Raw genomic sequence first — 27,983 nt, 5'->3', positions numbered from 1 at the left:
TGCTGGAATCCTGCTTAGACCAGACCCAAAAAGGGGGAGGAGAGGGGATGTCAGGGACAGCGTGAAATTGCTTTAAACATGCCATTCCCCGCTGCCCAGACCTTCACGCCGCCTTAAAAGCCGGAGCACCGGGCACGAAGCGCTCTTTTCAAAGTTTACTTCCAGCAAGCGCGTAAAAAAGCCTGCATTAAAAAAAAAAAGAAAAAAAAAAGTTTTTTTTTAATAATTTTAAATATTTATTTATTTATTTATTACGAGATAAAGCACCGAGTCGGCTATTCCAGCACCATCCCCGGGCTCACAAAGGAGAGCTGCGTCTCGGATACCTTCGGCGCATTTTAATCTGACTGGGAGAGGAGTCTGGAGTAGCCACGCTTAATAGAGAGCCGTCAGAAGTTTGAAAGGATTTATTCCCCATCCCGGATTGCTGAGATTGTATAAAATGCACCTATTTGGATTATCTCTATATTTCGTATGCATCGTGTTTATTTACAGAAGTTTGGCAATTGAATCATTTCAAGATTATTATGATGATTACCAAGGTCAAAGAGATTTCCAGGTACGTATTCCCATTTCACACACATTTTTTTGTTAACGCAGTGACCTTTTTAACAAATTAGATTTACACACTGCCACGGCTGCTCACGATAACCGATTCCTTTTGTCATTGGATTTTCACCTATATATAATTAGCCTTATTTCACTGAAAATCTTGCACTACCCGTTGTTTTGTAGGAATGCGGCGTTATTCATTAACCATTTTCCCATTTACTGTGTGATGAAGAATTTGAACCCTATTTATGCATTTATTAATGTGTTTATTAATGGCAACCTGGCACTGGTATCTACATTTTAGCGAAATTAGGGACCAGACCATACTGATCTGTATGTTAAACATTCCGCATGTCGGATGGTCCTGGCATAAGAGAAGCAGGCACGCGCACAGGTGTCGGCGTCACCAGCTGGAGTTTGTGCGCGTTAGTCCCCCGATGGTGACAGGCAGGAACAAGAGGGACGATAATCTGTAACAGGGCTACTGACTATTATAGCGCTCTTAATTACCATTCCATTATGGGAAACTTTGTAAGTGTCTAAAATGCCCTCTGTGCAGTCTATTTTGCGTCATTGTCATTATTATTAATAATATAATAATATGAATAGTAGAAATAATAATAAACAGGCCTGTTATTAAACATTTTTGCATAAATGTATGAAATATAGCACAGTTGGGAAACTTGCTTCCACGTGGCATTTTCACCTCGCTTCACTTGTAGGACACCGAGCGCCGAACTTTCGTGACCAATCTCGACTTTACACCACCGACAAATTTCTTACGGGTTTTTCTGCTTGTAAACCTTAGTATTTCCTAGGAAATACCGAAGTCTTCTGCTCATGCTTGTCCTATCCCATGTAAAATCCCCGCAGTCCGAGACTGTCCCATATGCAGAATTGCAAGTAATTGCAAATTAAGCGTCCTGCCAATATGCCTATACGCCGTGCTCGGTATTTGAACCTAATTTCAAAAGGGCAAGCTAGAGGTATGAAAGCGTTGTGATTATTAGACGGTTATTGTGATCCCCCCCTGCCATTTGGTGTTTTAAATATTTTCGGTTTTAAAATCAGGATGCCCTTTTGCTTCGGGGAATGTAAGGTTAGTGTAATGTGACTTATTGCCCTGAAATCTGCTGCACGACTGAAAGTAGAGTTTTCCTTTTACCTCCCTGTGTATTTAATGAATATTAATGGTTGAGTGTGGCGCTGAGAGTCTGACAAGCCTCCTGCGTCTGTGCTGAGCTCCTCAACGCGATCGCCGTTAATCATTCGTCTCGGCCAAATTTAGACTGCATTTTTTTTTGTGGTGGGGGGGGGGGCTTTAACCTCAGGAGTCATTGTAAAATCCCAGCTTAATTATGATGGATTTCTCTGGAACATAGCCGAATCATGTCCTGAAAAACACCACGAGCTCTTAAATTTGTTATCTGCCGTCTTTTGTTTTATACGGGGAGCGTTTACATTTCAGCCGGGACACAGACGCGAATATTTTTGCAAGGATTACCTTCAAACGCGAAACATGTGTGTGGCCGTTAAGCTGTCCAGCAAAGGACCGTAACCCCTGTCATCTCAGAAATGTCCACAACTAATCTTACCCGGTCCAGGCTTAGACCTCTAGGCATAGCCTGTCAGGATACTTACCTGCCCCCGAAGATTAGTTTTTCGTTGTTGACAGGAACTAACCACAGTGATGTCTGACATCACACGGACCTCTGCTAGGCAAAAGTACAAGTGGACCTCCAGAACTTCTACACACAACTCATGAATAGTACCTTTTTTTTTAGTGGGGGGGGGGGGGTCTTTTTGATTTTGCCCAGGTCATGAAAATCCCTGTGAGATGTGTGCAGGGTCACAACCCCCCTATTTTCAAAATCAATTAAATTTAGTTCGGTAGTAGTTTTTTTCATGTACGTATCTCATTTAGGCCGGCTGTTTCTCTTTTATTTTTCCACCCCTAGATGGTCCGTTCACTCCGATAAGGGCCCGCGTGTTTGTCTTAGGGTTGCTGAAGAATGTTGAACGAGCGAACCTGAACAACACTCTCGTGGTGACACAGGAATCAGTCCAGGAACATAACGGCGCTGATTTCAGTTTTATGAGGCTGCCTTTCTGTAGGATGCTCCCCAGCGCTGGAACGCTGACCAGTCTCACGCGGACATGCTTCATCCCAGTCTGCTTTCCTGGTTTCCGTAGACAGCATCAGAGCAGCGGGAATCCTGGGCATCGGTTTCCCTTTGGGGGTGGTGACGGGCACCTTCCAGAATCCGTAGCATTTGGGGCAGTGCATAGCCCCCCGCTTCCTCCATGCGTTCAGCTGTGTGTTACTGAACACAGCAGGTTCTCCTGCCCTTTCCCCCACCAGCTTAAGATTTGCGACAAAAAGCACTGCGTTCTTAAACACATTGTAGAAGACAGGCCCTGATAGGAGGCCCACACTCCTGTAGCTGCTGAACCTCCCAGGACCCATAGCGTTTAGGTCTTCAGCCAATCACCATCCATCACGCTGGCTGCTCCAACCAATCCTGGAGGTGTGCCTGGGTCAGTCGCTTTGAGGTAGGGTCACTTTAGAGTGTGACTGGGCTGTGATGTTAAGTAAGATGGTGGGCATTTGTGGATCGCCATTAAAACCTTACGTTTGTTTCGGTTTTGTTTCTGCACATAGCTCAGGACGGATGGAGAATACAGGAGTTGGTTACTTTGGGGGCGGTCCTCTCTTATCCAGGGGGGGCTAAGGTGGCCTCCTGGCGGCCTGTAAACAAACGGTCGATGAACCCCAGAGCGTAATGTGTACATGTGTGCTGTCAGGGGGGTCCAGCTGGGGGGGCGGGGCATCTACGTCACTGAGGTCCTGCTGTAAGAATGATGGAATGGGAGGAAAAATGAGAGGAATGAACGGTTCCTCACTCTAGAGTTGGGTTAAATGCAGAGGACACAACACACATTTGTGCTGTGGTGTGTCAACGATCACTTTCACATCAAGCTAGAGGGACGGGGACGGACTGGGAGTGACTGGCAGCAGGGTATGTCCGACACTGGTACAGAGGAGTGTCACCCATGTGCCGAGATTGCCGGGTCCTTCTCCCTACCCGGGTGACCAGCGTGCTTTTCTAACGAGGCTAAGGCGTGATCTAATTGGCCACCTGGGTGAGAACATTTCCTATCACCTGTCACGATAACAAAAATCACCCCGCATGACATTTTCCCTCATAACCAGTTTATGGGCACCTGAAAAGGTATATCCAGTAGCGTTCTGCACCATGTTAGTGCTTAATCTGATCATGACTGCACTACAGCAAAATTAAGCGTGCTAATGACCCAATTATTCCAGAACATTCTGCGTGGACTCTTAAAGCAAGAGCCTGTTTTCCTATTAAGACTGATAGTCCCATTCATCAGGCATTAATGAAGTTCATATGACGGAAAGTGAACAAAAACTGTGTGGTAGGTATGAGCTCAGAGCTGGATTAGAGCCTTCATTTGACTGGGTCTCCAAGCTGTTTTATATATGTCACCCTTCCAGCGGCTCATCCATAAATCTTCCATAACTGCTTATCCAGTCCAGGGTCCTGGTGAGCCTGGACCCCATCCCAGGCAGCACAAGGCACCAAGGTGGGGCACCCTGGATGGGATGCCAGTCCATCACGGGGAGCTTGAAGATTTAACAAAAAATTACAGGTCTATTTGGCACAATTAAAAATGCTAAATACTAAAACATAATTTGAAAATCAATGCAGAATTCATGCAAAAATATAAAAGATAAGACATTTTTGCATTGTTGTAATGGTTACGCTGTGAGCACATTCACCCCTGTGTTATTCATGTGGTTTTGTGAACAATTAGCAGGAGTGACATGTGTTGGAATGTTCTCTTTGTGAAACCTTCCTAAGCTCTCTGAGGCTCTCAGCCAGTGATGAGTCATCACCGTTACCGTTCTCTATCGAAACATCTCACTCCACCTCACCTCGGAGGAGTTGAAAAGGAATGCCTTCTTCCAGAAGCATGCATCCCACCTCGCTGCAGATCAGGTGTGAAATGTGTGCTAATAAATGAGCCATTTTCCTTAGCATGCTACATGACGTCTTAGTATCATAGTCTCTGTTAGTTTTAAGATCCAGGCCAAAACTGCGAGTGATTATCTTGGGCTTAAGAAAGCTAATTCATTTGACCACAACTTAGCAAAGAATCAGCACTGGACAGCTTTCAGTAGCAGATCTATTTAAAGGTTCATCTCCCTTGACCTCTTGCTCAGTAGTTTACACATGCAGCACCTGCACTGACATTTTTCCCCCTGATTGAAAGTGGGGGGAGTCAGAGGTCCACTGTGTTGGACTCTGGCCGCCTCTCAGGTGGACGCAAGTCCAGCAGGACCCAGCAGGCTCTCAAATCTGCATGTCTGATCCGTGTTTAACCCCTCAGAAAATCTCAGCACATCTTTAATTGCATCTTGCAGAAAGTGCGTAATGCTGCTCATTAAGTAATGAAAATGAGCATTGATGTAGGGAGACCTTCAGCTTTATCCCTTTGTCCTAAATCGTCATCCGTGCACCCATTCAAGAGTATCCACAGTGTCTTTTATTAAGACTCCACACATTCTGGAAGCTTGTCTGTAGGAAAAGGTACCTATAGGCAATCAGAAATCACTTACCTGCATAATGTCTGTGTGTTAACCGTGTAGGGCAGCGTTTCAGGCACCGAGCCACTCTATTCGTGGTCTCGGGCCGGCTTCCTTGTCAACTCTGCACGTAGGAGATGTGATTCAGTGAACGGACGCGCCATTGCCTGGAAACACTGCAAAACAGAGTAATGTTTCTGAGCTAAAGTAAACAACTGCTCTCGTGTGAGCTGATTAAAATCGCAAAAACTTTTTACTCCGCTCCCTCCCCCACACCCTAGTGGATACCGGCTGCCTTCGGAGCTGCATGGTAGGGTTGTTTCAGTCACCCTATTGCTCAGATCCAAAACAGGACGTTGGGTCATATGCCATGTCTGAGATCGGCCTCTCACAGTCACTCATGTCCCTGTGGACTCAACAAAAGAGGCAAAATCCTTCTAGTTTACTGCACCACAGCCATTTAATTGTCCCAGCATTCACAGTAGGCACTTCAAGGCCTTCTGGAACACACTGTAATACCACCAAGCCCAGACACCAGACCCGGGAATTCAGCTGGGTAAAGTTCACCATCTCCACGCAAAGCGGAATATCCTTTGGCAAGTCATTAGTCATATAATTTAATAAAAAAGATGCACATCTGTTACTGATTGTCTGCCTATAAACGGAATTATGTTCGCATCGAGATTGTCGAGTGTCGATGAAATCTTTCGCGTCTGTCTGCTCTGACGTCCGGCAAGCTCTGATGGGTTTAGCGTTCATTCCGCATGTTGGAAAACCCATCGCCTTCGGTAACAGGATCACCCGTCGATCTGAAATGTTATGTTTTTGGGCTTCCTGACAGACATCGCCGTCGTATTGGCGAAGGTGATGTACTTTGAAATGCCCACAGCAGACTGACAGGGAATTCCCCTGCACGTCTGTCCGAGATGAAGGCCATGAAAACATTAGGTCTGACTGACCAGTGCCCCCTCAGACAGCTTACACCAAAACACTGGCCAGCTGGAACTCCTCTCATGAAGCATGAACACAGAGGCGGAACCCGGTGCTGCTTGGTTACATCCTATGTCTACTAAAGACAAACACGCTGATATCTTACCCAGGTGGCCTTCTGTGTTCCTGACACACCTCACATGTAAAATGTGGTATGTTAGCATTTAGCTCACACATGACAACCATGCATGCACTGGGCAGGTGTTTCTCCTTTGACTTTCATATTCATAACGTAAATTGCAGGAAATTGCCGCCTTATCTATTGCTGTATGTGCATCGCTACTTGAAATGGACCGTATCTCTGCATGTATAATAACCTCTCGCTTTGTCTACAATGCATTACATTATTTTGATGTTATACTGCTTCACTGTAGAAAAAAACGTGTTCCTGTGTGTCACTATTAATATAGTTTGTCTTGCGTCGTTCGTATCGCGTCGATAAACACTTCAAGTATTTTTTCTTGGCGTGTGTAGCGTTTCGCTGTGTTTTTTTTTAAACTTATGCAAAGCCGCGGTTGCCACAGTGTACAAACGCCAAATTTAACTACACCTGAGAGGTTCTTGCTGCCGGCGCCTCGATGGGGCACGGAAGGAAATTCCGTAACAACATCTGAAAATACCCGAAGCAAACATCTGCAATGCGTTGCACTGGAAGCAACACCTTTCTGCTGAATTATGCTAGTCTGTCAGACGTACCTAATATATATATATATATATATATATATATATTCTTAAATGTCTATCTAGCCACAGAAACCTAAATTCGCTGTATAAAAGCGCAAACTGCAATAAGACAGGCACTTGGTGATGGCGTGTGATAAACAGTGCTCCACAGTTTCACTTAAGCGACTTAAAACACAGAACAGGGTCGTAATCCTATGACTGGCCAGGTTAAATGCTGTTTATCAGATTTACCTCGCATAGTCATTATTAAAAGCCATCTTTTCGTTGCCAATATAATTAAATAAGCATAAGAATTACAAGAAGTTAGAAGGGAGTTAAAACACTGGGACACGTGGGAATCCAGAAGGGACCAGCGACCCCGATTAACGAGTGCCCTTCAGGGACCGGTGGCTCCGGTATCACCTTACAAACGCATTCTTATATTCCTGAAAGTATTTAAGCATCTATAACCGCAGTGCCTAACGCAATGCGCCTATTGAATGACAGAAAAACTAATGCACAGTCCCGTGCCATTATGTCATTACATGCATACCAAAATATCTCTCTCTCGCCGTACTGAACAATGCTGGAACAAATGTGATCCCACTCGTTCTGTTCTCGGACAGGTAAGTGGATTCATTAAAAGTGTGCTACCAGAAAAATGTGTCCGAACACGGGGATTGAAGCACACTAACATACATAATACGAAATGAAGGTTAAAGCGGCGTGAAGGAGAGAGCTGGACGGGCGCCCATCGGCCGGCGCGCTAATTGGTAACAGAGGGGCTGTGATTCATTTGTTTTTGCGCTCCGCGTGTAAATTTTCTGTCGCCGTGAGGTGGAACCGGATAAACCGGGATCCTCAAATCAAACGAGAAGGCATCCTCAAGTAACCTCATTATCAAATGAAACTAACAAAACAATGAAAACAGTCTTGCACGTTTTCAACAAATCAGTCCAATAATGGCGATATTAACAGACTCCCTGACTATTCATGTGCAGTTCGGCAATAGTAACAGATACGTAATAACAAGCGGTTTAGCAACTGAAGGGTTTATGTTTTAGCGTGACTAATTTCTCAGTTCAGTTTTACCAATATTGCGGCGGTTTTCTAGCGTTGACAGTTACCGTCCACAGAAGAAAACAGGCAGTCAAACTAAAGCTGTCAGAGAAAAACAGAAAATATCGTGGCTATTGCTGTTTCAGTAATAACTCCCTTTTTTGTGGTAGACTACTATTTAATTTTATATATCTAATAGATATGCTTAACAAAACCCCACATTTTTCACTATAAACTAAACACAGGTGGTCACATACTTTTTTTAACGCTAAAATTCACTTGTCTTTCCACATAAAATGGATCGCATGGAAAGAACGAGAGAAAAATAACAGTAAACCTGCTAAACTGGGAAACTCGCGACTGAGTAATGTGTGACCCTGTTTGCACACCCGTGTCTTCTATTGTTCCTGGTAGGAAACAGACTACGGACGTTATTTCAGGAATCGTTATAAACAAAGACACGGAATAAATGCGCCACAATAGCGCAGTTTAGCAGTCTCCCCAGTATTTGAGTTTCCTGAGCGAATAATAGTAAAGCCTGCAGTCTGGAACGGTCACTTCCTGCAAGGTCCTTGTAGCCTTTCCTGTCTGTGTTGGACTTTGATGAGAAATGTTATTTGGTAGCCAGTGCTTTCAGCTGCGCCGTCCCCAGGATCTGGTGATAAATGTCGGCCTTAACCACCTTCCCTCCTATTCATCTGTCAGTCACCTGACAGATTTCAGTGGACGCTCTGTTTCGTTTGATGGGTGAGCTCTGTCTTCTGTTGATGAGGTCAATAAGTTGTTGCTTGATAATTGACAACGCCCCCCCCCCCCCAACATGTCATTTTATAGTAAAATAACATCCAGCGACACAAACACCAGACAGATCAAGAGCTTAATTGCTGCGTCTGACTTAAAGCTATAGACGCACTAGTTAGAATCACATATTCAGTCAACGGTGATTTATCATTTTTTTAAATAGGATTTCTTCTGTATAAATATTTGTTTTATACTTCTTACTAGATTTTGTGCTAGATAAGAAGCATTGTATTCCAAAAAGAAGCCACCGTATTCGACAGAGACTTGATCCATTGCTGTTTTCCTCTGAGCCTTTCTGTCCTGCCAAAGGCTGAAGCGGAAAAGCAGGCAGGTCGGCTGAGAAACGGAGAATTAAAACATGATCGGTCCGCAGTGCGGGGCAGTTATATCGTTCACCTTCGTCCATTTGACTTAGGGTTGGCCGGGGCCCTCAGATAAACGGCGGCAATATTTACGTGTTGCCGTACACAGCAGCCAAGGCAGAGTAAGAGTTTCAGAGTGCGGTTTATCAGCTTGCTTTAAAAAGCATGGGGGGTGTCACACTTAATGAAATATGACGAATCGCCCAGATAAGAGAAGGACGAGGAATCTATTTGGGATTTTCTGCTTCTCTTCTGTTCAGTCTCCCGTCTGTTCGTTTTTTGACACCTCAGAGACAAATCTGTGCTGTTTTATCGGCGGGGCCCATCAGTCATGGGGGTATCTGAGCACGCTTCCTGGAATGTTCCAGACAGGAGTATCACTTTTCATCATCCGCCAGCTCTGGCCCCCAAGTGCACGGCGCTTGTGTTTTCACACTTTGCGTAGACCTACCAAGAGTCCCATGGGTGATTGTGTGTGTGTGTGTGTGTGTGTGTGTGTGTGGGGGGGGGGGGGTCAGTTGTGCTGTGAGGCCACAGAAAAGTCTGTGAGTTTCCAGCCTCAGTTCTGTTCACTTTTCGGTCAAACTGGATTCACCGGTATCCACATCTCAATGATGGCGTCACCCTGATGTGTCGCACCCTGAGCTGCAAGGATGCGTCGCTCACACACAGCTGCATGACATTAAGTGTTTAACTTGCTGATGTTCGCAACCTCGTGCCTGTATCAAGCCTAAGCTCGTATTAATATGCAAAAACAAATGCATGACTGAGACTGCTGGAGGCAGGGGGACGAAGATAAAAAACCCCAATCCCTGAGAAGTGCTGCTGTACCTTAGGTTCACAATTATTTCTGCAGTGAAATGTACAGCAGTCTGGACAAAACTCAGAAATCAATTTACATGAAGTAAAGTAACATAATAATAATAATAAAATAAAGTAACAAATCAATTATTAAAAGAGATGATTTTAGGGATACTGGCAAAAAACTCCATGAGGCCCTCCAGTGCACCCAGCCCAACATGGCAAAATTTATGATCATTATTTTAGCATGACGTCTAAATTAATAATATCAACAAAGAGAATTTAATAAACACAATTCCTTTATTTTCACTGAAAATAAAAAGAGACACAAATAAAGGCGATTTGTTGATGTAATGTGCTATGCAATCAGCCCAGCTCAGGGGTCCAGGCCTTGCCTGTCCTGTTCCTACACCTCTGACTATGCAAGATGTTATTCATAGATACTATTTTTTAAAGCTTACTCAAGTTTGGCAGAAAATGGATGTGTTTACACATCTGTGATTATTGGCCTTACTAGGCTATCAGCTGCCAGTGCACCAGTGTCACCTGTGATGACACTGCAATCGCGATGTCGACAGCTGGCCCTTAAACGATGCTTTTGTATTTCCGCACAGGAGGAAGTGCAGCCCGAACTGGAGCAACGGCTGCGCGCCGCGTCCAGTGTGGACGAGCTCATGCAGCTTGTATACAGAGGCAGCTGGACCTCACTACGCTGCCAGTACAAGCTGGGTCAGCGGCTCCTGGACCGAGGCCGTGCCCCCACTGGCGGAAGTGGCTCTGAGGAGCCTGCCATGTACGCGGCTGCTTTCTACGATTTTGAAGTTTTCAAAAGTACGTCACCCTTACGCATCGGATGCATTAAGTCGAACGAGGAGTGTCATTTTGTGCAAATAAAATATGGGAAAGTGTGTAAGATACACCAGAGTTTTAAAACGGTGTTTAAGTGAGTAGCGTTGTAAAAATGTGAGCAGCATAAAAAGCAGTTTTACATGCAGTAAAGGAATAACTGTAAATCATATGCACGGTTTGAACATGAAGGTCACTCTAACGCATGTCGTCTCCCTGTCTCGACAACAGGTATAGAGTCAGAGTGGAGAAAGACGCTGTGCATGCCACGCGAAGTGTGTTTAGATGTGGGGAAAGAGCTGGGGTCGCCTACAAACACCTTCTATAAACCACCCTGCGTGTCTGTCTACAGATGTGGAGGCTGCTGCAACAGCGAGGAGCTGCAGTGCATGAACGTCAGCACCTCCTACATCAGCAAAACGGTGAGCCGCCGCCTGCACCGTAGTGCCCCGAGGCCGCCGCCCGCACCATACCGCCTCGAGGCCGCCACCCGCATCCTACCACTCCCAGGTCACTGCCTGCACCGTACCGCCCCGAGGCCGCCACCTGCACCGTACCGCCGCTGCCCACACCATACCGCCCCCAGGCCGCTGCCCGCACCATACCGCCCCCAGGCCGCTGCCTGCACTGTACCCTCCCGAGGCCGCCACCTGCACCGTGCCGCCCCGAGGCCACCGCCCGCACCGTACCGCCCAGAGGCCACCGCCTGCATCCTACCACTCCCAGGCCGCCACCCGCACCATACCGCCTCGAGGCCGCCGCCTGCATCCTACCGCCCCCAGGCCGCCGCCCACACTGTACCGCCCCCAGGCCGCTGCCTGCACTGTACCTTCCCGAGGCCACCGCCCGCACCGTACCGCCCCCAGGCCATCGCCCCCACTGTACCGCCCCCAGGCCACCGCCCGCACCGTACCGCCCCCAGGCCACCGCCCACACTGTACCGCCCCCAGGCTGCTGCCTGCACTGTACCTTCCCGAGGCCACCGCCCGCACCGTACCGCCCCCAGGCCACCGCCCACACTGTACCGCCCCCAGGCTGCTGCCTGCACTGTACCTTCCCGAGGCCACCGCCCGCACCGTACCGCCCCCAGGCCACTGCCCACACTGTACCGCCCCCAGGCTGCTGCCTGCACTGTACCTTCCCGAGGCCACCGCCCGCACCGTACCGCCCCCAGGCCACTGCCCACACTGTACTGCCCCCAGGCCGCTGCCTGCACTGTACCTTCCCGAGGCCACCGCCCGCACCGTACCGCCCCCAGGCCACCGCCCACACTGTACCGCCCCCCAGGCCACCGCCCACACTGTACTGCCCCCAGGCTGCTGCCTGCACTGTACCTTCCCGAGGCCACCTCCCGCACCGTACCGCCCCCACGCCGCTGCCCTCATTGTACCGCCCCCAGTGCTAAAAATAAACCTGCAACTGTGCATTCATTCTGTTTCAGTGTTTTATCATAAATATTTCACTAAATTAATTATTGAAATAAACTACATTATTTATATATACCCCTGGACAAGTGGAGAAAACCTATTTTGATGACACTGGTTTTTTATTTGGGGGGCGGGCGAGAAGGAAGGGATCCTTAATGTAATGTAATGTAAATTTTATTTCTAAACCACACTTTAGAGTACAAAGTAAGCACAAAGATAACAAAAATAAGAGAACCCCATAAATAATAACAATACAATATGTCCAACAAGGACTAAAATAGTCAAATAATAACTGGCAACAGTCAGAACTAAAAGTCGCAACAGAGAGACTGACGGAGAGGACCTAATCTCCAGTGGAAGAGAATTCATTGGCTTGTCTCCATGGTGATATACAGTCACCTTTTTCTTATGCCAGTGGTACAGACAGTATTGTGGTACAGACAGTATCGTGGTACAGACAGTAAAAGTTTGGCGGACGACCTCAGCTGTCTGGACCCACAGTGGTAGGCAAGCTAATCTGTAACACAAGAGGGACATAACCAGTTCAAAGCCTTAAAGACAATCAATAAACTTTGAACTGCATCCCATATTGGACTGGGAGCCAGTGCCACATCATCAGTGCAGGTGTTATGCTGTCCTGTTTTGTTGTTTGAGTCAACAGGCTAACTGGGGCATTCTGAGCGAGTTGTAGGCAAGAAAGTGATTACTTAGTGATTTCCAAATACAGAGAGTTAATAATAATAATCTACATGGGATGAAATCAGGTCATGAATTACTGGAGTTGATAAAGATGATTTAAGTTTTGAAATATTTCTAAGACAATATATAGCAGCTCTAACAACAGAATTAATTTGCTGATCACATTTAAAATCACGCCCAAAAATTACACCTAAATTTAGTGCATGATCTTTCATAAAAGTAGAATGTTAAGCCCAAATACTCAGAGACAGGGATAATGCAATTTGGTGACCAGCAGAGGATAATTTTGGTCTTTATTGTAAAATTATTTTATTTTATTATTTTATTATTGCTTAATTGTAAAACGTTGAGACATCCAAGCCTTAATGTCTATCAGACAAGCAAGTAAATGCATCACTGAGTATGAGCATCACAGGCTTTCAATGGAAGGTAAATTTGAGAATCGTCCGTATAGCAACGAGGGGTCATGGGGGGTCCGGAGCCTATCCCAGAAGCTGCAGACATAAGGCAGAGAACAACCTGGGACGGTGGGCCAGCCCATCGCAGGGCACACTCACAAACCAGTCACTCACACATGCACACCTACAGGCAGTTTAGTATCTCCAGTTAGCCTCAGCATGTCTTTGGACTGTGTGAAACCGGAGTACCCGGAGGAAACCCCACGACGACATGGGGAGAACATGCAAACTCCACACACATGTGATCCAGGCGGAGACTCGAACCTGGGAGCCAGAGACGTGAGGCAACAGTGCTAACCACTGCACCACCATGCCGCCCCAGCAACAAGATCTTCTGCCTATGAAATATACTACCCTTAAAGTCATTCATAAACTCAGTGGGAACTGGGAAATGTTACCAGTTCCTCAGTACCATAAACTATTTTCGGCAGCTAAATGCTGTCACCAGTTAACTGCCCGTGGTTTCATCACCGTTGCTTAATAAGCTTGGGTCTGATGGCTCTCCCATGCTGGGCTGCTGCTTTAGTCTCCTCCTCTGGCGTTTAATGTCTGTTTTTCTTCTAGAGAGATACATCCTTCTAAGCCCAAGCCGTCATCAGGCCTCCCAGACTCCCTGTCAAGATGGTCTTAAGCTTCCAGGAAAGCATTTGTGATGTGGGGGTGTAGATAGACGGGGAGAGGGGGGGGGTGTCCCCACTGTGGGGGTAATAGGTTAGGAGTCGACAGGTCACTTTCTCTGCCTGATCCAATTGCACCTCTGAGACTGCATGTGAGTGCGCCCCCCCCCCAAAAGTGGGGGCTATCCTGGGCCAGATCTTAGCAGTGTTGTAACTTTTCTCATTGCCCTGGTGCAACTTAGCACTGCCGTGCCTCACATTTCAGACAGTCCTGGTTAGAAACCTGGCCGTTTACTTCACTATTTACCTGAGTGAAACCCCATACTGTCCATTCAGGTGCTTTTATTCAGGAGAGGAAGGCGGGCCTTATCGAATGACATACCCACTTGCCAATCACAGGAAGTGTTTCACAGAGAGGAGGGACGCATGTTTGTCTTTGTGTCACTGGCACTTTGTGGTGTGGGGCGAGAAGTCGGAAGGTAATAGCACTTGTTTATTTCACGGTTGGTTATAGCTCAGAAATCATCAGCGGGGTGAAGGGTTTGAGGCTCCTTCTTTATCAAAGACATGGCATTAATAGGAAGGGAAGCCGTAGAACATAGAGCTGCTTATAAGATCAATACCTTCCTGTCCAGTGTGGCACAATGACAGCCCTGCTTAATAAAACAGCAAACAACAAGCCTCTGTGGTCTGTCCTTAAAAGGAACATCTCGTTATCAACTCCCCATGTATCCGTGAACGGCCCCCAGCCTCGGACCAGTTCCGGAAGCTTCTGGCTAATGTGACAGTTATAAAATAGACACTGAGCCAAGTAACACTCAGGGCATGGTTTGTGTGACATCTTAATCGGCCAGGGTCCCTGTCACACACTTCCTGTTCTTTTTTAAATGTACTCTGTGACTTGGTTGTGTACACTGCGGTTTCAGTCTTCTGTAGCAGTCACACAGTCTTTGTTTATCTGTTCCTTATCAGATTCCCTTTCTTAGATGGTATCTTCGGATGTATCCAGCCTGCAGTGCCTCAAGTTAAATGAGACCGTTATTTATTAGTATTTTCGTGGTTGTTCTTGTTGTTAACAGTCGCTCTCGGCCTGGTGAAACCTGACCCCTTCTGCTCCCGACTCTCTCTTCCGCTGCAGCTGTTTGAAATCACCGTCCCCATCAGCCACGGAACAAAGCCCGTCACCATTGGATTCGCTAACCACACCCTCTGCCGCTGCCTGTCCAAGCTGGACATCTACAGACAGGCACACTCCATCATAAGGCGGGCCCTTCCAGAGTAAGTGGCCATTCAAAGACACATAGCTTATTCTGCACCAATAATAGAGACATTCCCCTCATATTCACAGTGATGTAGATGCTTCACTGCATGACACTGGTGCAGTGCAGCAAGGTTTTCCTCATCGTAATTTACTGCGGAAGCTCATTGTTGTTCTTCCGAGTGCTTCCTGCCAATGTGTTGCTGTAGGATATGGTTTTTGAGGAACTTCCCGTATAGATTTTGATGAGTCTGAGAACTTAATGAACTTTACTGTACTTCTTGGAAGGAAACCTTTTGATATTCTGCATGAGGCTTTCGGGAAAGTCTCGAAACGGAATCGAATCTGGGCGTCCCAGTATGGCTCATTTTCTTCACACCGTTGTTTTGCTTGTGGAAAAAAAAAATGTTTACTTACGGTTGTCTTCAGTTTTTTCCTTAAGGAATTTAGCTCTGTGTGTGGGGCCTCTAGAGTTTTACAGTCCAGCAGTTTTCCCCATAGATCTTATGGCAGTTCTGGGTTATTTTTTTCCTGACTGAGAGTGTGTTTACTGTTTAGATGGACAGAGCTAGCAGGATGCATAGTTGGCAGTGCATCCAAAGCACACCTACTGGAGAAGAAGGTCTGTCATCAGAGCAGACAGGAAAGCTGTAGAAAAGGAAAAGGCAGGAATGAGTCACATGAGTTATCCGCTCACAGAAGAAGCCTCGAGAGTGTGATCGCGGCACTTGCGATGGGCTTGGAGTTTGTCAGAACACTTACAGGGAGATGCGTCCTGACACGCATAGTGCCCCCTAGCCACCAGGATGCCAGGCTGATCAAACAGCCATTGAAGTAATCGAGGATTAAGCCGTTGCTCGTGTGCGATGTGCACAACAGGATTTGCCAAAGTTAAAGCGATTACCGTTGCACTGGAACTCATTTCCTGTCGGAACCAGGCAGCTTTCGCAGTATGGCTGCGGTTCACATCTGCTTCCCCCCCCTTTTTTGGCATTTTTGTTTGGGGAAATTTGTTACGTTGCGAGGCCCCCCAGTGCCTCGGGGTCGGGTTTCTGTGGTCCAGAATAAACCGCTCTCCAAGGACGTCTGCGACAGTACCGCGACTGATGGGTTCAGTAACCCATTGTGTCGTGGCCCTGAACGTGAGGCCTGTGGTCCCCCCGGAGGGGCAAGTTGTGCCTCAGTTGGGGGGAGGGGGGGTTATATGAGCACATTTTTGGGGAGAAAAACATAAAGGGGGTGTAAAGTGAACACTACATATATCACCACGGAGACAAGCCAATGCCTCCCAAAGGGATCGTGAAAAATTTGGAGCTGAAACCTTCACAGAATCACAGTACACATTCTTTCCGTAATCACATTAATAATAATTATCACTAATATGACTTCTGCTATCCTTTTATCCATTTTCTTACCTTTGTGGTTGAATAGATTAGGGGGATAGATACTACAGGCATTACGGTATATGGCTGTGCTCCAAATTAATGTGTTGGCATGGGTCATATGTTTCAGACTTACATATCCACAACAGTAGAAAGTAGTATGTGATGTTACAATTTTGGAAGAATGTAGCAGCCAAGATTTGCCTTTCCTACAGCATTGATTAAGTGCTGACCACTGCTAGAGGTCTCTGCTAGATCTGCCCAGAATTCGGTTCCCCTGAGAAGCTGAGATGTGGCCGTCTGGAGGGGCTTTATGTCCCCCCCAGCTTCACCGCCAGTTACCACTCTCCAATATAAGGTCCCTCATCAGAAGCTTGTAGCATCCCTTAAGCTTGCCAGAAGGACTTGGAAATACTTAGGGGGAGTTGTGATGTCAGTGACAATTGTGGTCGACCTGTCTGGTTTAGTAGAAACACATGCATCTCTCAAACCATGAGTCTTTACCTCCTCAGGGTAGGTATATGTGCCATTGAGGGGCCTGCAGGAGGTGCTGGGCAGCTGCCGCACTGGGGGAATGGGTGGATAGATCAGGCTTCAGGTGAGATTAGGGGTATTATATACGATGATCCAAAAGATACTAATAGCTAATGCAAAGGACACTGTTTAGGGCTGTCTTCCCGATCTCCATGGTTACCATGGCCATGAATCTTGGGAACCTCTGCATCGTTTCCTGTAGAGGCAGGTTTGTCAAGCCTAAAGGCTACATAGTGCTGCCAGATTGAAGTAAGACCAGTGGCCATTAATGGGGAGTATTTTAAGAAATCCTGTGTATGTTGTACCTCAGGCTTCTGCTCGACCTTTAATAGGCTCCCGATTCCTGGTTTCACCAGGATAAGTGGCTAGAAGTTAGTTGGATGGTTAGAAATATTTTGAGTGGTGATTTCCCGGGGAGGAATACCTGCAGCTTTTTAAACTGAGCTTTCAGTAATATTCGCTGTCGCATTTACCCCAGGATATGCTCAGGAATTTCTGCATCGAAACAGCGGCAGCCTTTACGTCATAGCGGCAGAGGAAAATGGTGAAGAGTGGCCCGTTTTCTAGAGTCTAACCTGGCGTGTGATCTATATAAACATAACCAGAATTAAAAGTGTGTTTTAAAAATCCTATGGTTTCATTTAGCAAGTTTAACAGCTGTTACGTGTTAGCCGACGTGCAGGTGTCTATGGTAGCTGTGGGTAGCCCACGGTTAATGTGTCCCATGCGCCCATGACCGAGCAGTAATGTACTGTCTGTCTGAGCTGCTAAGTGCTCGGTAATTAGAACCACATCGAACTGTCAGAGTGCCATCTGCCGATCCACTGTCCAGATATCATGGTCATGAACGTCAAACAAATAACAAACGATGCGAGTAAGTAGTGCTGATAGGAATAGGTGATGCTTGTTCTGTGTTTCATAAAAGTTCAGACAATCTCTTTAATTTTTGCGAGGACAATAACATCCCAGAACCCCATTGTATAGATAAATAAATTGACAATCAGATTTGACCCACCATGTTTCCCTGCTTTGACTTTGTTCTCTCAGTGTGGTCCTTAGTGTTTTTCCACTGCATCTTTGCCCACTTTGATCCATACCGAAGCCTCACTTTGGTCCAGAATGTCCCATGATGTCTACTCTCATCATTCTGGCCCACTTTGATCCATACCGAAGCCTCACTTTGGCTTGGTTCGCCCCATGTTATCTAGTCCCTTAATCTCGGCCCACTTTGACCCATACAGAAGCCTCACTTTAGCTTGGTTCGTCCCATGTTATCTAGTCCCATAATCTCGGCCCACTTTGACCCATACAGAAGCCTCACTTTGGCTTGGTTCGTCCCATGCTATCTAGTCCCTTAATCTCGGCCCACTTTGACCCATACAGAAGCCTCACTTTGGTCCAGAATGTCACATGATGTCTACTCTCATTATTCTGGCCCACTTTGATCCATACCGAAGCCTCACTTTGGCTTGGTTCGTCCCATGTTATCTAGTCCCTTAATCTCGGCCCACTTTGACCCATACAGAAGCCTCACTTTGGCTTGGTTCGTCCCATGCTATCTAGTCCCTTAATCTCGGCCCACTTTGACCCATACAGAAGCCTCACATTGGCTTGGTTCGTCCCATGTTATGTAGTCCCTTAATCTCGGCCCACTTTGATCCATACAGAAGCCTCACTTTGGCTTGGTTCGTCCCATGTTATCTAGTCCCTTAATCTCGGCCCACTTTGACCCATACAGAAGCCTCACTTTGGCTTGGTTCGTCCCATGTTATCTAGTCCCTTAATCTCGGCCCACTTTGACCCATACAGAAGCCTCACTTTGGCTTGGTTCGTCCCATGTTATCTAGTCCCATAATCTCGGCCCACTTTGACCCATACAGAAGCCTCACTTTGGCTTGGTTCGTCCCATGTTATCTAGTCCCATAATCTCGGCCCACTTTGACCCATACAGAAGCCTCACTTTGGCTTGGTTCGTCCCATGTTATCTAGTCCCATAATCTCGGCCCACTTTGACCCATACAGAAGCCTCACTTTGGCTTGGTTCGTCCCATGTTATCTAGTCCCATAATCTCGGCCCACTTTGACCCATACAGAAGCCTCACTTTGGCTTGGTTCGTCCCATGTTATCTAGTCCCATAATCTCGGCCCACTTTGATCCATACCGAAGCCTCACTTTGGTCCAGAATGTCTCATGATGTCTACTCTCATCATTCTGGCCCACTTTGACCCATACCGAAGCCTCACTTTGGCTTGGTTCGTCCCATGTTATCTAGTCCCATAATCTCGGCCCACTTTGACCCATACAGAAGCCTCACTTTGGCTTGGTTCGTCCCATGTTATCTAGTCCCATAATCTCGGCCCACTTTGACCCATACAGAAGCCTCACTTTGGCTTGGTTCGTCCCATGTTATCTAGTCCCATAATCTCGGCCCACTTTGACCCATACAGAAGCCTCACTTTGGCTTGGTTCGTCCCATGTTATCTAGTCCCATAATCTCGGCCCACTTTGACCCATACAGAAGCCTCACTTTGGCTTGGTTCGTCCCATGTTATCTAGTCCCATAATCTCGGCCCACTTTGACCCATACCGAAGCCTCACTTTGGCTTGGTTCGTCCCATGTTATCTAGTCCCATAATCTCGGCCCACTTTGACCCATACAGAAGCCTCACTTTGGCTTGGTTCGTCCCATGTTATCTAGTCCCATAATCTCGGCCCACTTTGACCCATACAGAAGCCTCACTTTGGCTTGGTTCGTCCCATGTTATCTAGTCCCATAATCTCGGCCCACTTTGACCCATACAGAAGCCTCACTTTGGCTTGGTTCGTCCCATGTTATCTAGTCCCATAATCTCGGCCCACTTTGATCCATACCGAAGCCTCACTTTGGTCCAGAATGTCCCATGATGTCTACTCTCATCATTCTGGCCCACTTTGATCCATACCGAAGCCTCACTTTGGCTTGGTTCGTCCCATGTTATCTAGTCCCATAATCTCGGCCCACTTTGACCCATACAGAAGCCTCACTTTGGCTTGGTTCGTCCCATGTTATCTAGTCCCATAATCTCGGCCCACTTTGACCCATACAGAAGCCTCACTTTGGCTTGGTTCGTCCCATGTTATCTAGTCCCATAATCTCGGCCCACTTTGATCCATACCGAAGCCTCACTTTGGCTTGGTTCGTCCCATGTTATCTAGTCCCATAATCTCGGCCCACTTTGACCCATACAGAAGCCTCACTTTGGCTTGGTTCGTCCCATGTTATCTAGTCCCATAATCTCGGCCCACTTTGACCCATACAGAAGCCTCACTTTGGCTTGGTTCGTCCCATGTTATCTAGTCCCATAATCTCGGCCCACTTTGACCCATACCGAAGCCTCACTTTGGCTTGGTTCGTCCCATGTTATCTAGTCCCTTAATCTCGGCCCACTTTGACCCATACAGAAGCCTCACTTTGGCTTGGTTCGTCCCATGTTATATAGTCCCATAATCTCGGCCCACTTTGACCCATACAGAAGCCTCACTTTGGCTTGGTTCGTCCCATGTTATCTAGTCCCATAATCTCGGCCCACTTTGACCCATACAGAAGCCTCATTTTGGCTTGGTTCGTCCCATGTTATCTAGTCCCATAATCTCGGCCCACTTTGACCCATACAGAAGCCTCACTTTGGCTTGGTTCGTCCCATGTTATCTAGTCCCATAATCTCGGCCCACTTTGACCCATACAGAAGCCTCACTTTGGCTTGGTTCGTCCCATGTTATCTAGTCCCATAATCTCGGCCCACTTTGACCCATACAGAAGCCTCACTTTGGCTTGGTTCGTCCCATGTTATCTAGTCCCATAATCTCGGCCCACTTTGACCCATACAGAAGCCTCACTTTGGCTTGGTTCATCCCATGTTATCTAGTCCCATAATCTCGGCCCACTTTGACCCATACTGAATCCTCACTTTGGTATCTTACTTTGGTACTTATGGTGTCAGATTGCTAAGGGAAATGGAAAGAGGAACGATGTCTTTGAACATCATTAATTCTTTGTGTGTGGAGCAACAAACCTCAGCTTGTTATTTATTGATATCAGAGACCATAGTGCCAATCTCACGTGCCCCAACTGTGAGGTTTTGGATTACAGCGCTGCCTGCGTTCTGAGGTGATCAGTGGCCATTGCCTGCACAGATAGGTCTGAATGGAACAGGGCCTGTATAAATCACAGCAAGAGGACAGCCAGACGTGTTTGCTTTACTTCCAAGAGAGACGTAAGCATCTCTTCTGATTCTTTACTTTATATAGCATATCTTACATCTGAAAGTTCAACTCTGGCTGCAGACTTCTTGTAGATCAGTTTATAGAACGGCATCTACCAAGGGACACATCCTGCATTGTGGAATTTGGCCCCCTTTTCTAGGATGACAGGCGCACTAAATGTGGGCCGGGCCGCGATCGGTACGGCTTGACTGTGCTGGCCTGGGACTCCAAGGTAAACCTGTTCAGTCTGGGCCTTTTTCTCTTTCTAAACATGGTGTCAGTATCTGTCTAGGAACTCACATTTCAACCTTTTAGCCCCCATTTGCGAAACATCCAGGGGAGTACAGACGGTGATTAATTTAGGACATGCGTGTTGCTCTTATCACGAGTCACGGTAGATCTGGCTTTCTGCATTTCTGGGGATCTGCATTAGGTTTTCATTGAAGAAAATTACTCTGTGGGAGCTGAGAGGTACGGTAAGCTTACAGTATAGACTTTCACAACTGTACTACTCCTGGCACTTAGAGAGGTGAACATTGCTTTAGCATATTTTGGATTAGTAATATTAGAGATTGAGGTGCTTCAAGGACCATTTATAAAGTGTGGGGTGATATATGCCAGTGGGTGGGATGCCCATGTCTAAGGTAAACGGGGGCTGCTTCATTGAGGACAAACGGTCCTGGGCTACCAAGACGATGAGAACACGTCCATGCTGTCATATCGCCGCCCCTCTAGTGCTTTAGAAGATGCTCCGTGTCGTTTTACACCCGTCAGCTCAGCTTACTTGGATTTTCTGTGGGGAAAGGTGAGATACTGATGACATGTGACTTGGCTGAAAGCGTGGCTGGCGATAGCGGGCGGGCGGTCTAGCGTGCGATACTGAGAGCGAATATGTCTATCAGACTGACAACATGCGATGAGGCGAGAGACGGGGCCTGCAGTGGCGCCTGCTGCAGCATGCGGTACTGAGAGTTGTTATGTTTCGTGCTGATGACATGTGACTCAGTGGGAGGCGGGACCTGCAATGGTGTCCGGCGCAATGTGCGGTACTGAGAGTTGTTATGTTTCGTGCTGATGACATGTGACTCAGAAGGAGGCTCGACCAGCAATGGCGTGCGGTGCGGTGTGCGGTGTGGGGAGATGGTTATGTACCATGCTGATAGCATGTGATTAAGCGGGAGGCGGGACCAGCAACGGCGTGCGGTGCGGTGTGCGGTGTGGGGAGATGGGGTGGGCCTGGGTGGTCGGGGGGAGCGGATGTGGTTGCAAGTGTTTTTAAAACACCTATGGGTGAGTAGGGGGTGTGTTGAGCAGGGTGATGGACCTGTGAGGCATATGGATCCAGATCCACGACCCACAGTGAGCCACCAGAGTGGTTGACCTGGAGCTGTGACCTTCTCCTGGTCTTCATGAAGGAACTGAAACTGCACTGCTAACACGCACCTTTCTCTGGAGGACATGCTAGTATTTCAGAATGGATAAAAGAAGTCCAGCTACCCTTGAAATATCTATCAAAAACATTTGTCACCTGCAATGTTCCGGTGTTCTCTAAATGGACAACCTGTGCTCTTGCCAGGTGCAGTGTGGCGAACAAGACATGTCCGAGGAACCAGGGCTGGGACGACGTCCTCTGCAGATGTGTACTTCGGCCTGACGACACCTTCTCATCAGGCCCTGGTATGTGATGCTGGCACCGACATTTAATCCAGGAAGAGTTGTTAACCCTGTGACCATCTGGCAGGAGTACTTTAATTGTTGTTCTTATTGTTATCCCAGTTTAGGGATAGGATAAATCGTAAAAACAGGACATAAAAAATAAAGTCTTAAAAATACCTCCAGGCTGTATTGGACCAGAATGAGAGGGCATGAGGTTGTCGCAGGATCATGTGCCTTAAGTCAGGGCCCGTGCATGCCAGGAATGCTGCAGGTGATGCAGCCTGCATCAGAGAGGGCCGTGTCCATCTGTAGACGGAGCTTTCAGGAAATCCCGCATATGGTTTTGATTCCCTGCTGAGATGATGCATGGGTTAGGACGTGATGGGGCACTCGGTAGTCGATAAGTAGGCTTGGATGAACGTGAACCCTTTGAACGCATGACGTAAGGGGTGCGAGTTCTTACACAGCAGGGACATGGGCTCTTCTGGGATGCTTTCAGAGATGGCTTGGCCTTGTAGGTGCCAGATAGATGGCTTAGGAGCACTTCCAAGGAATGAAGAATCATATGTCATCGTAACAACAACAACTGAAATTTTGAATATTTTAAGACGTATTTTGTTTTTATTACATAAGTTTCGTACCAGTAATGACCAGTTACAGCTCTATTGTTGTAAATTACAACGTGACACCGCTGACAGATCATAGTAAATAAAAAAACGGCACTTTAATCCTGCCGTAAAACCAATTTTTTCCATGACTCTCTTTCATCTGTGCTACAGCCGTCCTGCGTTGAGGAAAAACAAACGGCGTAATCGGCATGCCATCGTGGAGGAGCGCAAACATTGTGATGACGTGGCCGTGGGGGGGGGGAGCTTCCTCTAACAGACACAACCCTGAGCTATTTTACAGTCGCATAGAAACAGGGTAATAGTATTAGCCGTGGAGCGGAGTGATTTGCCAGCATGCAAAGAGAAACATCTGTTTGCACCATGTGGGGGGGGGTGGGGGTTATCACGAGGAATTTTCAATAGGAATGTTCTCTTTCAAAACGTTTATTAGACTGTCAAACAACAGCGTGGAGCCCAGCGTGTTCTGTGGGCGAAAACGGCGGGAACCGTGGACTCGGGGCATTCCAGAGGGCGTCATTTTGGGTGGATCGCCGCGGCGAGCGTGCAAACACGCAGCTAATCTAAATGACATGTCCACCCCCCATGGAAAAACACACGCACGCACGCACACGCTGGAGCGCGTACAGTACACTCAGGGCAAATTAAACACAGATGACAAGAAAAGAATTTGAGAATGAATGCGGTGTCTTCCTTATCTTAATGGAAACCATATGCTGAGTGTGGAATAAGAAGCTAAATCCCACCCCCCCCCTCTCCCCCCCCTCCCCCCAGCAGAACTCCTCAGTGACGACCCGTGTGGACCGGACAGGGAGCTGGATGTGGAGACGTGCGAGTGTGTGTGCAGCAGGCAGGCCCAGGCGGCATGCGGGCCGGGCCGCGTGCCCGACCCACACACGTGCCAGTGTGTATGCAAGGTGCCCGCCGCCCCCTGCAGGCCCGGGCACGTCTTCAGCAGGGACGCGTGCCAGTGCATATGCGCCAAGACGTGCCCCAGGCACCAGCCCCTGAACGCCGCCAAATGCGCCTGCGAATGCACCGAGTCACCAAACCGCTGCTTCCTGCGTGGACGCCGCTTCCGCCCAGCCACCTGCAGGTAACCGATACTGTCATGTGATCGCCACCTGCACCAATCAGAAACCAGAATGTATCATAGGCGTTTGTCAATGGCAGATTTGGTATTTTAGAAGATGGATGGACGGACGGATGGATGGATGGATAGATCTGATGACTGAAGTTCTCATCTGACCTTTAAACTGCTCCTATAAAATAAATGCTGCGGCTTGGACAGTTAAGGAGTTATTAAGTGATTTAACTCAGTGGGCCTTTCTGGCATCAAAACAAAGCACTGTGCCAGACAGCAATCTTAATTATCCTGCTGTTTTTCACATTATCTGCAGTAAGTAGGTACATAAAACACCCCTAAATCTGTGATATACTCCAGAGCTTAGCACCACCATTTGACCCCAAGTTTCAATGAATAACTCCTCCCTGACTGGCTGAATGTCTAATGGTCTGATTAGCAGCTCGCTGATTGGCTGGCACTGACCTCAGCCCAGTGCAGCCTCCTCCATTTGCGCCCACGTGTTGCCATTTATCGGCCGGCTTTCCTTCAGCAGTGGCCCCAGGCCTTGAGAGTGGCACGTCCGATGCAGTGGGGTATAACGCGGCAGCCCGCCGGAGCCTCAGCATGCACACATTCGGAGCCGCATGAGGCTTTCGCATTATACTGTGTTCCAGCAAAACCGCAGCCTGCAAGGCCGTACTCTAACCTGAAATAAAACAGCCCCCCACCGTGAAACCACATCAGGCTGGAGTCGTCTGCTTGGGGTTACGGGAGCTCAGCGCTGTGTTTTCGTGTCGTATCCTTTTACGTTGCCCCTGGGTGAGCTACCATACCTTCGCCACTGTGCGAATTTGTTTATTTTCGTTAGTTTAATGAGCAGCTCAGCCCTCACCTTTATCTGTAAGGACTCACGGTGTTTACGCTCCCTGGGAATTTACGCCCCCGCTCATCCAGCCAAGCACAATCCTGTCAGAGACTCTGCCCGTTCCGTGCTTTGTGCTTGAGGCACATTCACAGAAGACTGACGTGATAGTAATGCTGCCTGTTTTGGAGGGGGGGGTATCACAGGCCGCCGGACGCCCCGGCAGTGGTGATGTCACCCCCCCCCCCCACTGTTCCCCTTATAACGTCAGAGTTTCCCTCACCGCTCTGCTACCTCCATGGCATTACACAGTCTGTTTATGTTTTCTGCGGGTCCTGGACCCAGGGGGTGGGTTTTATGGAGGCCAGCCTGCCCTCTCCCCCCATAAAGAACAATCACGGCCCTCAGGTTTAATTGGGTTTGTGTTGGGTGACCAGCAGTGGCTGCTGGTACCTCTCTTGCTCTCCATCAATGAAACTGTAACAAAAAATCCACAGTCTCTCTCACAGCGTCACATTTGTGCACAGGAAGAGTGTTTCGGTGTTAGTTAGACATCACTTCAAGTCCCCCCCCCACCAAGGCCTAATTTGGTTTGTTTGGTTTTCAGCTGCTACCGCCCCCCGTGTGAGGTACGTAGGAGGAAGTGTGATGCTGGATATGACTTCAGCGAGGAGGTGTGCCGCTGTATACCCACGTACTGGAGGAGGCAGGACTAAGGAGGCGAGGTGTACTGACTGGTAAACATCAAAATGGTCACATGGACACAGAGTGTGGGATTATGGGAAATATAAACGACAGTAACAACAACGGCAGCATCAGCATTGAGAAGCTATAAGAGAAAACAAAGCCGGATGTGAGCATAATGACGTAATGAACTGAGGACTTACACACGCCGTCTGTTTCCATGGTTACCGGCTCCGTTTTTATTTGTATGTGTCAAATAATGATTTTATAATTTATTGCCACTAATTGTTTGCAAACATTCCTGTTTATAGTATTTCAGCCTTTCAGGAAAATACACTGTGATCAATATTTTTGTATCATGTGAAATACCTTTAAAATAAAATATAAAGTTGTATTACATATTCCTTTTTGCCTGCCAGCGTAACGCAATGTCAGTGAGCAGATGATGCATTTCTGTTCTGTTATTTCACTTTGTAAAGGTGCCTTTAATAGATGCCATTCCATGAAATGTAGTGAATATCAGCCAGTGTATATTCAGTTACTCCATGAAAAATACCGATTCACGTTAATAATTGTCGGATGCAAATTTGCCACAGGGTGTATTTTTATTTTTTTTTACCAGCTCAAGGCATGTAACTCTGACTCGTGCAGCGGACTGAACTCTGGAGGGGAGGAAGGGGCTTAGCTTTGCACCTCAGCAGGGGGACAGCATGTTAGCGTTTAGCTAGGACATGACCCGAGACATGAATCACGGTATTATCAGGGGGCGGTGGCCGGCCACGTGTGCCTGCTTCAGACGCTTACAGGTAAAACCCAAAGCTGGAGACAGGTTTCCGAACGGAAGAGATGTAAGGTGTGAGGAACAGTGAGGTTACCGTGGAAACACAGGCAGCCCGCGTCTGTGTCAGGAAGCTCAAGAAATTCACATTAAAGCTTCCATGCTCTGAAAAGGCAGGTCCAGCAGCAGCTTTCCGGAATCGGACAGGGAACACTGTGTGGGAATCAAGACCGAGCAGTTATCTGTCAACACGCACAACAAGTGGCGAACATTTCCATAGCAACAGACAACGCCAAGCTTTTCATTTCGGAGTTTGAGTGACTCGAACCGCTGCTGGAAGTGAGGATGCATTTTACCTTTAAAGATTTAAAAATGTGTAGAAAGTTGAAAGAAAAGTATTAATGGATGAAGGAGAATGAAGGAGAGTGCAATTGTAGCTGTTTTGTGATGTATGTTTTTTTTTTTTTTTTTTTAAACTTTCTTAAATGTGCTAATTGTGGATTCTGTTTGTGGAAAATAAGCAATATTTTAGCCAGTTGGCAGGTTCTGAAACTTTTTAGGCACTTTCATCAGTGCGTACAACACAATAAATTGATTCCTTTTACCAATTACGAATAAATACCCTTCCAAAAACCAATGTGGTTTGGTCTCCCTTGGGGCACCATTGAGAGAAAGTTTGAGGGATTGTTTCGAACATGGGCAAGATGGTGGCCTGGGACCTGCCTGCAAAGGAATCAAGAGAATCAAAAGCCTTTTATAAGGGCAAGAAGGTCATGTGACTGGTCATGCGGTCCCAAACCAAGCAATGTCCAGCTCTGGTTTCTTATGAGGTATCAGAACTTCATAGTGAATTCTAGAAGTGGTCTGGATAAATGCAAACTATCAGGCAAATACCGGAACAAACAGAAGTTGCCACCGATGGGAAGCATGGAAAAGAATGTGGAATGATCTGGAATATTAGCTGGGAAACTGCAAGCCGGGGCGAGACTTAAGTGTGACAGGGCTTG

The 27,983-nt window shown here is 47.3% G+C and overlaps 1 protein-coding gene across 2 annotated transcripts; it reads left to right on the top strand.

Annotated features, from left to right (window-relative positions):
* Positions 1–5: 5 nt before the first annotated feature.
* Positions 6–27,613, top strand: vegfc (vascular endothelial growth factor c). 2 transcript variants are annotated; one of them, XM_048996070.1, is made up of 7 exons: positions 6–559; positions 10,455–10,671; positions 10,918–11,108; positions 15,026–15,165; positions 22,881–22,981; positions 24,361–24,682; positions 26,122–27,613. In XM_048996070.1, the coding sequence occupies exons 1-7, from the start codon at positions 443–445 to the stop codon at positions 26,228–26,230; spliced, it is 1,197 nt and encodes a 398-aa protein (XP_048852027.1). In that variant the 5' UTR covers positions 6–442; the 3' UTR covers positions 26,231–27,613. The 2 variants fall into 2 exon arrangements, with proteins under 2 accessions (XP_048852027.1, XP_048852028.1); XM_048996071.1 differs by having other exon boundaries at positions 7–559; positions 24,364–24,682.
* The last annotated feature ends 370 nt before the right edge of the window (positions 27,614–27,983 follow it).

This window comes from Brienomyrus brachyistius, chromosome 25 (assembly GCF_023856365.1).
Source record: "Brienomyrus brachyistius isolate T26 chromosome 25, BBRACH_0.4, whole genome shotgun sequence".
Classification (NCBI taxonomy): Eukaryota; Metazoa; Chordata; class Actinopteri; order Osteoglossiformes; family Mormyridae; genus Brienomyrus; species Brienomyrus brachyistius.
The sequence above is the reverse complement of the archived record's forward strand: the minus strand, read 5'-3'. Positions and strand labels throughout refer to the sequence as shown.